Source organism: Pinus tabuliformis, chromosome 3_2 (assembly GCF_031772625.1).
Source record: "Pinus tabuliformis cultivar Carrire ecotype Pingquan chromosome 3_2, CPIR1, whole genome shotgun sequence".
In the NCBI taxonomy this organism is placed as follows: Eukaryota; Viridiplantae; Streptophyta; class Pinopsida; order Pinales; family Pinaceae; genus Pinus; species Pinus tabuliformis.
The window spans coordinates 117,132,321-117,145,365 of record NC_142302.1 but is presented as its reverse complement, the minus strand read 5'-3'; the positions used below and the strand labels follow the sequence as shown (position 1 = coordinate 117,145,365).

The window sequence follows — 13,045 nt, the reverse complement described above, 5'->3', positions numbered from 1 at the left end:
CATGCCCCTAGCATTGCACATTGTTAAAGGACCTTGTAACATTTAAAGTGCATGTTTGGGAGGCAATATATACAAGGAAAAAATGCATTTCATTCATGAAAAGATAGACAATGTGAACAAACTATTATTTCTGATTGTTACAGGAAACAATAAATCTCTATTATTCGAAGGAAACTTACATTCTGCCAAAGCCCTTGGATCTCCTCCAAGGGGGTAGAACTCAATACCAGATGTAGTTACGAATGAACGGAAATTGGCATGTGTTGCCAATCTAACACGGTGTCCGTACTCCTACAAAACAGGCCAAAACTTAATGTCAAGGAGATCCTATGCCAATCAGTCAAAGCTTAAAATATTGTCCATTTTTCAGCAATGTTTAAAATATAGAACCCATATTGCTTTGATGTATGTATACCAAAGAATTGATTCTTCAACATCCATAATTATTAAATCTTCATGTAGCTAAAATCCACAAACCCTAGTTAAATATCTAATTTTAAGCCCAACATGTCAATAATATCCAAAACAAAAGAGAAAAAGAAATTAAATGTCTAGTAAATATGAGCAGCATATGCTCTAAAAATAAGTGGCAGCAACAAAATATTAAGCACAAAGTTTACATATGAATGCCACTCGCATGACTTTGGGAGTGGTCCAGCCACATTTATGTGTGGTACTGCTTTTCCATCAAAAGCTGTCGACATTATGAAATACATTTTTCCTTTCTGTGGCATTCATCATAAAATATTACAATCCTAAGCATTTTATTTCTACACACCAGATTTTGGCATAACACATGTTGTAGTTTTAGACATGGACTTCGGAAACTATGACCTGACAAAACAATCTAGAGAAAAAATAAGATGATTGATTTTCATCTATTAAGTAAAAAAAGAGAATGGAAAAGAAGTTTATGTTGCCAATTAGCTGTTATAACAACAGGAATTCAATTATATTTTACTAGAAAGTTATATTTTTATTCCAGTCAGACTCTTGCACTCGCTGGTCTCAAAAAGCCTCTGGATTATGTAAAAATTGTAATTATCTTATCCAACTATTCTGCACAGCTGATGGTATGTTAAATTTATAATAAATTTGTACAGATTCAAGTTCATTTGCTCATAGTAGCTTGCAACAGCATTAATTATGCTTGAATGGACATGATTCTGAAAATATCTTCTACATGCTTTACTTATTCTGAGGGAGATAGTCACAGGTATTTCAGAGTTTAGTATTGAGCAAATGGGTGTATGCAAAGAGTTCATACTTGGAAAGCATGCCAAGGCTACTCTCCCAAGCAACAAGCATAGGTATAAGGGGATTCTAGACCTAATACATTTAGATGTTTGTGACCCAAAATCAGTAGCATCAATAACAAGAAGCATGTATTATGTTTCCTTTATTGATGATTTCTCTCGCAAGGCTTGGATCTACTTCCTAAAAACCAAGGATGAAGTCTATAACAAGTTTCATGAGTTCAAAGCTATAGTTTAAAATTAGGCAAGGAAAAAGATCAATGTCTTGAGATTGGACAATGGGGGAGAGTGTAATATTCCAAATTGAAATCTAGAGCTAATAACAGATAGATGAAATAGGCTATAGAAATTAAAATCACAAATACGCATGCACCATCAAAAACAACAAGAAACTAAGCATATAAGCTGAGTCATTTTATTAGTTCATAAGGATAAATCAAGTGAAATAGGATGAGGACCATAGAATCTGGGCTTGCTACTGCAAGCACGCCAAACCCAGGGGGAAGGATGTAATCTCAAATGTTGGAAATGGCCCCAACTAATAGCTCGCACGACCCAATAAACAGTTAATGCTACTGAAGTGGAACTAGTGATTTGGGCCTCCAAACTACTCAAAATATTCTGGAAAATTAATTGGAGCGTCCACACAAGGAACCCAGAATAACCCAGAAAATTTTCATGGGCCCAAGTGGTGGAAATGGTCCCAGGGTGAACTCCACCCTCCTCCTACAATTTTTACTGTCAGCTACTGGATGGAACTAGGAATTCTGCCCTCATAAGTGCTCAAAAAATTCTACAAAATTAATCCTAGCCTCCTCTCACCAAACTCGCAAAAACCCAGTAAGGGTTTGGGTTGAATCCACAAACCCCCAGTGACCCCCAACAAGTGCAAATTGCCCAATCTGGCCAGAAAACGACCCACAGTCTTGATATTACTAAATTATACTCTGGATTTACACCAAAAAAATTTCCCAACTCCAACTAATTCTCCACTGAGAAACACCTCCTATCTTCAGCCCTCATCTCTCCACAAATTTTTCTCCCTTCTTCCCTAACGCAAGCTAACCCAAAAACCCTTGTGCAATGTTCAAAGTGGGAGAAAGGGCTCCTTAAAAGCCCTTCCTCACAGCCCAACAAATTTGCTACAAAATCTCTGGCAATTATTAGAATAATGCTATTTTAGTGTTTAATGCTCACTCAGATAAGATCGTCTGTGATCTTATTAGCAGTTTCTTAGAAGAAACTTGTTGTTTCTATTTCTTACTAGAAACTTGTTGTTTCTATTTCTGTAAATACATTTGTATTATTTATTGAGCTTCATTGCTCATTGTAAATCAATTCAATTCATTCATTGATTATGGTATCAGAGCTCGGGTATTTTTTTCGAAATAATTTTTCACTGTTTGAAAAATTTTGCTTCATTTCGAAATAGCTCTCTAGGAGTTTGGAAATTTTTTTTACTAGGCGTCATAATTTCTGAGCCACAGTTTTTTCTGAGGGTTATTCATACCAGAGTTGTCTGTGTAGTGTTGGGTCAGATTTGTTTTGATTCCAGGTTACAGCGGGTGTGGATTTCTACGTTGCAAGGCATTCTCACCATCCGAAAAACAAAGCGTCACCAATACCCACACCCTGCAAGTCGATCATCACATTCTGTCCAACGATACTCTCTTACGTCGTTGCGTTTCCCCTTCTGATCAACCCTCCCATTCTGCTCCCCTCCGTTCCTGCCCTTGGGTTGAGAAAGGTCGTTGTAGCCATTTGTCAGTGTCTGTTATTTTTTGTTTCAGTCGGCACAACGATCTGCCTGTCTCTATTTGTAACTCACTTGGTTTTTCTTGAAACAGCAGGAATCACCGTCACCAAGAAGACTCGACTTCTGCAAGATAGCTAGAACCAATCAACGCAGGCACGTCTGACGCATCTACCTTTACGCAGGCATGTCCGACGCTCGAGAATCCGTCTATGCTACTGTGGCTGGTTGTGGAACACCAAGCATTGAGAAGCGGCGGGCATGGGTGCTCCATAATCAAAATCCACACTCAAATATCCAACGACCAGGGATCGGTTTCTGTGCGCTCCTTATACAGATTCGGAAGTTCTTGTTTTCTCCTCGTCGATGTGGTATTGCTCATCACTTGCCACCTTTGCCACCCTTGCAGGTATTTGAGACACCAGAACGTCACTCAATTCTGTCCTCCGATCGATCCCTAGAGTGACTCTTAAGAAGAGCTTATGGTCCCAGAATTCAAGAAAGGAAAAAATACCGAGCATCCCAGTACTTCAAGCGAGTGATGCTCATAGACAAGCTGAGTGTTCGAGCATCATCGCACAAGTTCTGCGCTCCACTAGTCTAACGCTCGACACTGCTCTCAACTTCTTTGAGTGGTTGAAATCCACGCGGAGTTCCGTGACAGTCAACCCACTTCGGCGGTCAATTCAGCATTTTCTGGTCCCAGTATTAAAGCAACACTATACGTGTTCCGGTGTTAAGCGAGGGTTTTGTTCTGTGGGCGGCTTGTGAGTTATTTCAGTGTATTTCGAATTCAAACGAAATCGAAATTCTAATTCCGGTGGCTCGTTTTTTGACCAAGGTACTCTATCTTTTTGTTGCAAAATGTTTCCGATTACAGAATTGATGTGGGTTTTGTGACATCTCAACTGGGTAGTCGTCAGAATTTTCTGGGTGCATCGTTTTCTGTACCTCGATTTTCGAGTCAGTAAATTTGAATATTTTTTCCAGCACCTGTTAGATTTTTTTCCGATCAGCCAACATCTGCATTGAAATCTGTGCCAGACTCCTTTGTTGTTTTTCGTGTCTTGGGAAATGTGTAGATGGCCTCACTAACCAATCTGATGTTGGAAGGCAATCAAAGCTTTAATGGCACCAATTATAATATCTGGAAACAGAGAATGTTGGCCATTTTTTAATATAGGCGTCTTGACCAGCTCGTTTTGGGAAAAGAACTCAGTCCTGGTACACCTAGTACAGATCAGGATAAGTTTGATGATCGAAATCGAGAGGTTGTTATGCTTCTCAAACTCTCTGTGACTAATGATCAGTTACCACAAATTCCTTCCGGCAAGACAGTTGCCGAAATCTGGCAACATTTGAAGGAATTGCACGAGACATCCGACAAGAGCAGAGCTTTCTTTCTAAAAAATCAGTTGTTCTCCATCACAAGATTAAAGACATTTGAGATCAGCTCGAAGCCATTGGTCGGACCATGGAGGAAGAAGATATGGTAGTTATCACTCTGGAAAGTCTACCAAAACCTTATGAGCACTTCATAGAAACACTCAACATTACCTCCACTAATGTTGATCTAAAGTTTCCAGAGTTATGCACCAAACTCATGCAGCAGGATCGTTGGAAACAACAGTTTGGTAGTAGTGCTTCATCAACCTCCTCAGAAAATGCTTTTGCTGCCAAATATCCATCCTCTCAGTCCTTTCAGCAAAAAGGTTCTTCTCAGCCTTCTGATCCTGCTAGGAAGAAAAATGTGCAGTGTAATTACTGTCACAAGTTCGGCCACATGAAGAAAGATTGCCGACAGAGGATTGCTTTTGAACAAAAGAAACAAGGAGGGTCTCATCAGATAGTGAATGTTGCAGAACATTCCGAGCAGACGGAATCTGCCTTTTACGCCTTTATGGTTAAGAGGTCCTCAGATCATGTCCCGTCTTCTGCCTAGTACATTGACTTTGGTGCATCACGTCATTTCTCTCACAAGCGTGACTGGTTTATTGACTTCTCATATTTCAGCGATTCCATGGTCTTAGGTGGAGGTGAGGAGTACACAGTGGTTGGCAGAGGTACAGTTCAGATCCAGTCTGGTGGGCACACACTCATCTTCCTGAATGTGTACTATGTTCCTGGTATGGAAATTAATCTATTGTCTATCAGCCAGATTATGAGGAACTCTCCTCAGCTCGATGTAGTGTTCAGCGCACACAAATGCTCCATTATTGACAGGGAAACTTGTCTTATGGTTGCTGTTGGCCTAGAAGACCATGGCCTATACAGGCTTCTTGACACTGGTGATTCTCCAGAGGTAGCTCCAGCAGCTAGTGTTTCTACCATCAACACTCTATGGCATCAGAGATATGGGCATCTAAACATTCAGAATCTCCCTCAGCTATCTCGGGAGGGACTTGTGTCAGGGTTACCTAATATTCAGACTCAGCAGTTGGGAGTGTGCGGCGCCTGTCAAGTTGGCAAGCAACATCGGTCTTCATTCAAGGATGGAGAATCTTGGCGCGCATCTAAGGTACTCCAGTTAGTTCATGTTGATATTTGTGGTCCTATGAATACATCTTCAATTACTGGTTGCAAATATTTTTTGCTTATTGTAGATGATTTCAGTAGAAAGATGTGGGTGTACTTTCTAAAACATAAATCTGATGTATTTAGTATCTTTCAAATGTTTAAGTCCATAGTTAAAAAAGAGTCTGGCTGTAATATCATAACTCTTAGGACAGATAACGGGGGAATTTTGTTCTTCTGCTTTCTCCAACTTCTGTGATACCCATGGCATCAAACGTCAGTTAACTACGCCCTACACTCCTCAGCAAAACAATGTTGTCAAACGTCACAACCTTACAGTTGTTGAAATGGCTCGTTCCATGTTACAACACAGGAGTGTTCCAAACAAATTTTGGGCTAAAGCAGTATTTACTGTTGTCTATCTTCTTAACCGGTCACCTAGTCAGGCTGTTAAGGGGAAGACTCCAGAAGAGGTTTGGTTTGGTTGTAACCCTAAGATCAGTCACCTCCAAGTGTTTGGCTCGGTTGCATATGTTTGGTTTCCAGCTGCTAAGCGCTCTAAGTTGGATTCCAAAAGCCAGAAACTCATGATGACAAGGTACAGTGATCACCACAAGGCCTATACGCTGATAGATTTAGACACTGATCGTCTTATCTTCAGTCAGGACGTAGTATTTGATGAAGATAGAGGGTTCTTTCAGTCCCCTCCTTTTGAGCAATGTTCTGAGGATCAATCTCACAGTGTTCTTCTTCCATTAGGTCCACCTGATGGGAGGGATGATGCAGCATCAGTATTTGATAATGCACTACCTGAGTTCCCTCCAGAAAATAATCCTCCTCTCGCTGCTCCTATTGTTCTTGAGCCTCCTCCACCTACTCCAGATATTGGTTCTTCTACTCTCCGACCTAAATGGTGGGCTAAAACTATTGGTGATCTTCGGGATAATGAGCTCCTTGAAGGTAGAACTTCCCGAAATAAGAGCAAACAGCCGCCTACAGTAAATTTTGCTCTTATGGCTAACTTACACAGTGTCTTTGAGCCTCAAACCTATTCAGAGGCTAAGGGTATACCTAAGCGGGAACAGGCTATGGACGCTGAATTCCAGAGTCTTCAGAAGAATCACACATGGACCCTTTATGATCTTCCTACAGGGAAGAAGCCCATTAGCTGCAAATGGGTGTATAAAGTGAAATACAAAGCTAACGGAACCCTAGACAAGTATAAGACTCGCCTTGTTGCTCGAGGGTTCTCACAGAAGGAAGGCATAGACTATGAGGAGACCTTTGCTCCTACAACCAAGATAAGTACCATACGGCTCGTCCTTGCCTTAGCAGCTCAGTTCAGTTGGAAAGTTCATCAGATGTATGTAAAGAGTGCTTTTCTGAATGGTGACTTACAGGAAGAAGTCTACATGACACAGCCTCCAGGATTCGAGGTTGTCGATCAAGCACAGAAAGTCTGTAGATTTGTCAAAGCACTCTATGGTCTGAAACAAGCTCCTTAGGCTTGGTACATGAAAATTGATAAGTACCTAACAGATCATGGCTTTCAACGGAGTCCATCTAATGCAAACCTGTATATCAAGCATACTCTGAAACAAGCTCCTTAGGCTTGGTACATGAAAATTGATAAGTACCTAACAGATCATGGCTTTCAACGGAGTCCATCTAATGCAAACCTGTATATCAAGCATACTGGTGTTGATATTCTGTTTGTGGTTGTCTATGTGGATAACCTTATCATTACTGGCAGTTCAACACATTTGATCCATGGGATCAAACAGGATTTGTGCAGCACTTTTGATATGACAGATTTGGGACTTCTTCATTACTGTTTAGGGGTTGAAGTCTGGCAGATTGAGAACAACATCTTTCTCTCTCAGTCCAAGTATGCCAAAAATCTTGTGGACAGGTTCAGAATGCAGGATTGCAAACCTGCCACTAATCCTATGGAACCAGGACTCAAACTTTCAGCGCAATCATCCTCACCACCTGTGGATGAAACTTTATTCAGACAATTAGTGGGCAGCCTCATCTACCTTACTGCCAGTCGACCTAATATCAGTTTTGCAATGAGCTACATTTCGCGCTCCATGTCAGCTCCTAAGGCTGATCATTAGATAACAGCGAAGCGTGTGCTGTGTTATGTACGTGGCACTCCTGATTATGGACTTCTGTACACTCGGAGTTCAGATCCTACACTCAGTGGTTACACAAATTCCGACTGGGCCGGTTCAGTTGATGACCATAAATTTACAGTTGGGTATGTGTTTAGTCTGGGATCCGGTGCTGTCACATGGACTAGTAAGAAGCAGCAGGCAGTGGCTCTCTCCTCGACAGAAGCAGAGTATCAGGGAGCATTTAAGGCATCTTGTGAGGCAGTTTGGCTTCGACGTATGCTTGTGGATATGCATGTTTCCTAGGCAGGTCCTACTCCCTTGTCTCGTGATCATCAGGGAGTGCTCAAACTCGCCAAGAATCTAGTCTTCCATGAACGAACAAAGCATGTGGAAACCCATTGTCACTACATTCGATAGCTTGTTGAAGACGGATCCATTCAGTTGTTGTATGTTCCCACAACAGAGCAGCGAGCAGACATTTTAACCAAGCCCCTTGGTCCTGATAAGTTTGTAAAATTATGAGGGTCTATAGGTGTTGTAAATAGATTGAGCATTAAGGGAGGGTATTAGAATAATGCTATTTTAGTGTTTAATGCTCATTCAAATAAGATCGTCTGTGATCTTATTAGCAGTTTCTTAAATGAAACTTGTTGTTTCTATTTCTTAGTAGAAACTTGTTGTTTCTATTTCTGTAAATACATTTGTATTATTTATTGAGCTTCATTGCTCATTGTAAATCAATTCAATTCATTCATTGATTAGCAATGTGTGAGAAAAAATCCTGCAAATCCTCCAGAACTCTAGCAATCTACAGCTGATCTCAATTGGGATGCCTCAAACAACTTCTGCACCCAAAGAAAATACACACCAGGTGGAAATGATCTGCAATGTAGCTCCTCTAGAAGTCCTGAAATAGACTTCTCTCTACTCTCCTAGTGTGAAACTCAAAGTTCACCGAAGGTAGAGGTGGAATTCCCATTTGGGAATCCCTTGTGCTAAACCATAGTTTTAAAACTAGACCAATCTGACTTGGACTCGCCCTGGTTGACCGAGCCATACCACTGCTCAGATCGACTAGGTCAATTATCCGATTCGGCGACTAGTGTGTTACCGAACCGGCCAAGTTTTTCACCAAATTGACCGGTTCAGTAACGGACCGGTCAAACCAACCAAGCCCGACTTAAACTAGCTGGTCTCGGTGGCGAGAAAACAAGGCAAGTTGAGCAGACTTGAAATCAGTTTTTTTTTTTGTTTAAACTATTTCCTAGCTCCTCTACCCCTCTCCCATGCCTATAAAGATGACCCAACCCACTCATATTTCCTCACAGCTATGTTATTGCATTTGTGTGAGCATTTGTGAGGAGTTTGTGAGCAGTTGGAGTTGCTTTTTGGAGCAACATTGAGGAGATTCTTGGGCGATCTTTGAAGCAACATTGAGGAGTTGGTTTTTGAAGCAGCATTCGTTATGTGTTTCTGTTCTGATCTTTATATATTACATGTATTGGACAGTGCACTAGGTGTCATTTTGATATAATAGATATTTTGATGAGCATACTTTGATTAGTCGTTGTCTTCTCTCTATTATTCTAATGCTTTGAGTTTGGAAACATGAATGAAAATCTTAAAAATATGGTTTTTGATTAAAAATTAAATATTTAATTTACTTTTACAAAGACCGAGTCATTGGAATCAACTAGTCCAAGTCAGAGTTGACCGTGGGTTGGTTTTGAGTCCGTGTTTTAAAACAATGTGCTAAACAACATCGGTTGACTTGGCTAAACATCTCAAGAAAACTTGTGTTCAGAAGTTAAATTGTCAAAAGATGCAAACGAAGGCCTCTTCTCCTTGTTTATAATTGTTGGCCTCCTTTTTTTTCTTGGTGGCCCCCACTCTCTCTCTCTCCTAATTCGCACCCCCTCCTCTTTTCTCTCTCCTCCAAGAGTGCAAGTTCCCTTCTTGGTCCAAATTTCTCTCTTCTGGGCCCCATATTCCACCAGAGTTGCAATTTTCCTTTTTCCTCCTAAGTCCCAATGTCAGAATTGCCTCCTCTAACAAAAATCATCTCTAATGTAGAAACATATATCCCTATATTACAGTCCTCCTAACCAAAAATTGTTTGTCCTGAAGCAATGCCTGAACAAGTGCCCCCTCTAACTATTGATCACCACTATCACAACTAGTAATACCAGGGTCCCAAATGTGCCACTAAGTCATCCCTAATCTTTGCACTGTCTGGTCATGAAGGATTCCCTCGATACCCGGGTCCCAAGCCATCCTGATCACTGTGAAGCACCCCTTGCTCCGCTCACTGTCTAACCAAGTATAGGTAATAGAAGCCCTCTACATACTATCAGTGAGTAGAGCATATAGGGCTCTGTCCAACTCCCCATGAAGCTTCTCTACCAACTAGTCCGCCCTTCTACACTCCAAGGGTAAACATCTGAAGATACAACCTAATCCCCATCGGAATGAAGTCTCTCCCACATGGGCTTCCCCTAACATTCACTAGTTGACCAACCTGCCATGTTGATATAGTCCCCCATGCCATCAGTGAGTCATAAAAGCCCGATGGAAGATCTAAAGGACCTTCCCCTGTAGAAATCAGTTCATACCCAAGGGTAGTTGTACTACCAAGTCCTGTGGTGCTGGGATCCCATGCTAGTCTAAAAAGGGTGCCACCATGTTTTTGTTGCACAACTCTGATATGGCAGTCTGCCCATCATGCGCAAGTTGTATCCCCCTCTCCTAGGACCTAATGGCAAAATATGTATAGAGTTCCAATGCATCTGGCCCAATGTTTTAAAAACCGGAACCGGTGACTGGACCGATCCACCTAATGAACCGAGTTTTCGAACCGGGGCTGGTCAAGTCTAAACGAACCGGTTTAAAACAATACATTAAATAATTAATTTTTAATGAAAAAACTATTTTTAAGATTTAAAACCATGAATCCAAGCCAATAGAAACAAAATATGCAAGGTTTGCTCATCTATATACCATGTAAAGGTGAATATATCAAAATGGCATTGAGTGCAATACATATCTGCAACAAAATACATAATCAATGAGGCTCTAAATGGCCTCTAGAGTCCGAAAACAATGCTCTAAGCTTTGGGGTCACTGAACTACTACAAGTCTACATATCAGTGATCAACAACATGATCACTCCTCATCATGATCAAACTCATCACCACTACTAGACAAGAGATCATCAACATGAGCTACATAAAAAATATGCCTCCGAGTTTGAGGACTCCTAAAACTCCTCTACAACTTTAGTAGTAGTAGAAAAAATAGACATCAAAACTACAAATCACTGATCAACATGGTCACTCATGAAACTCATCATTGATTCAGTGCTACTAGAAATACATATACATCATCAACAAGAGATACATGAACATCATCTAGCTCAAAGTCGTCAGACTTGAATTGCTCAACCTTATAACATGATAGAAATTGAAAAGGTTTAACATGCCTAACCAATGATTTTTGTTTGAGTGAAGGGTTCATCTCCTCAACCTTATAATGTGGTAGAAAAAGATTAGCATGCCTAACCAGTTGTTTTCCTTGAGTGAAGGGTGCATTCTTGTTAAGGCCATGGTAGAGGAGTTCAACAATCAGTACCACCAACATCAACAAAGTTCAACAATCAATGCCACCACGATCAAGGTCCTTAAAGGGCTTCATGCTCTTGATCAAATGCCAATCTCATAGCCTCACGCATGATAGAATCAAATGGAAACACTACAAACCCCCAAACCATGAAATCGTGAAAACCATTAAGTCTGCTAAATTTTGGCTGAAATCTAAAATTCTAGTTTCTCAATATGAAATCCAACGAGGTCGAAACCACTCTCAAACATCCTGAGTCATTTCATGGTAATGTTAAAAATTTAAGTAAAAGGATGAAAATGAAAATTAAAGGAAATGTCACTTTTACTTTAAGAATTTGACAATACCATAAATTGCCAACATTGTTAGGGTTGAGATGTGTCAGAAAAATGAGAGGGTAGGCACGTTTTTCTTGGAGGGACTATTTTTGGAGGAAAAAAACCCCAAAATTCCCTCAAACCAGCTTCAAAACTCACAAAAACGCATTTTGTAGGGGTTATAGTTTCCTTGGCAATAAACCGGCCGATTTAGGTCAAAATCGGTCGGTTTAGGTCAAAACCAGCCGGTTTGACCACAAACTGTCAAATCAGTCGGTTATGATCGGTTAGGGCAAAAAAAGGCGCAATGAGAAGGTAAACCAGGTTTTTAAGCTAGTTTGACCCAGTGGGCTTGCTAACCGGCCGATTTTTAAAACATTGATCTGGCCTAGGCATCTCTGCGATGTCACAGCCTACCCACCCAACACTCACCCTGATCCATAGCAGCAACAAGGAAAACCAACCTTGCCATGCGAAAAAGGCATAAACGCTCCCCCGCATGTCAAACCAAGTGTGAGTTGGGTCATCCTCTATCCTAATCCCGCTCATCACGAAATTGAGTGTCCAATCAAGCAACCAAATCCTTTTATCCCACAGCCAAAACGGTTATGGCATAGTCCTGACAGTTGTTGGCACCAACCTATACCACGTCTTAGGTCCCTGTGTACAATCAATATATGGACTCTAGGCATCATGAACCAATCTGGTACGTGTGAAACTACCCTATGTCAGCCATACCATGTAGTGGGACCTGTCATCCTACCTCCAAAAAGCATTCCCCAATACTACATGGGGTCTAAACATCCACATGCAAGTAAGGTCCATCAACCATTGTGGATGCTCCTGAGACACCTCGGAATGTCTTGCCAAAAGGGGGCCATGCATCTCGCTGAGTGTGGGCCCATGAGTGGTGCAAGTGTTACCTCTGTAGAAAATTGGACTACCCCCAAGCCTACAACCGCCAACTCACGCCCTGACCATATGCCACAACTGGAAATCCTCTCTCCAAATGCATCGTGCCCCATCCAACTGTCTCAAATGAACCTCTTGGCTCTTGTTTCTCGTGATGAGAGCATCAATAGATGATATCCAAGTCCCTTGTGCCAGTGTGAAATGTTGCAAGGTGATAAATGGAAGCTCACCGTTGGCCCTGTCATTAGCTCACTCTCCAAATCTGGGTATGCCAAACCCAATGGTGTGCCTAATGCCCCGTCAGGAAATCTCTCTGATGGCAGCACTCCAACAACCCGTTGTGCATCATCATGCTCTATTGCACACAAATACGTACCTCTGCACTCCTCTGCATAGCACTAAACTCCATGGCACAACTCCATGCACCACTCGATACCAATGCTCAATGTCATGCCACCATATACCATACAATGTTTTTAAAACCGGAACCGGTGACCGGACCGGTCCACCTAATGAACCGGTTTACTGACCGGAACTGGTCTAACCGGGACTAGTTTG

General features: G+C 41.4%; 1 protein-coding gene across 4 annotated transcripts in view; it reads right to left on the bottom strand.

The window, feature by feature from the left end:
• LOC149180092 (sterol 3-beta-glucosyltransferase UGT80B1-like) overlaps positions 1-13,045 on the bottom strand; it is a 392,913-nt gene that overhangs the window by 216,997 nt on the left and 162,871 nt on the right. For all 4 annotated transcript variants that reach the window (XM_089415891.1, XM_089415893.1, XM_089415892.1 and 1 more), the window contains one exon: positions 180-291. In XM_089415891.1, coding sequence (XP_089272017.1) covers positions 180-291 — 112 coding nt within the window. The remainder of the gene's footprint in view (positions 1-179; positions 292-13,045) is intronic.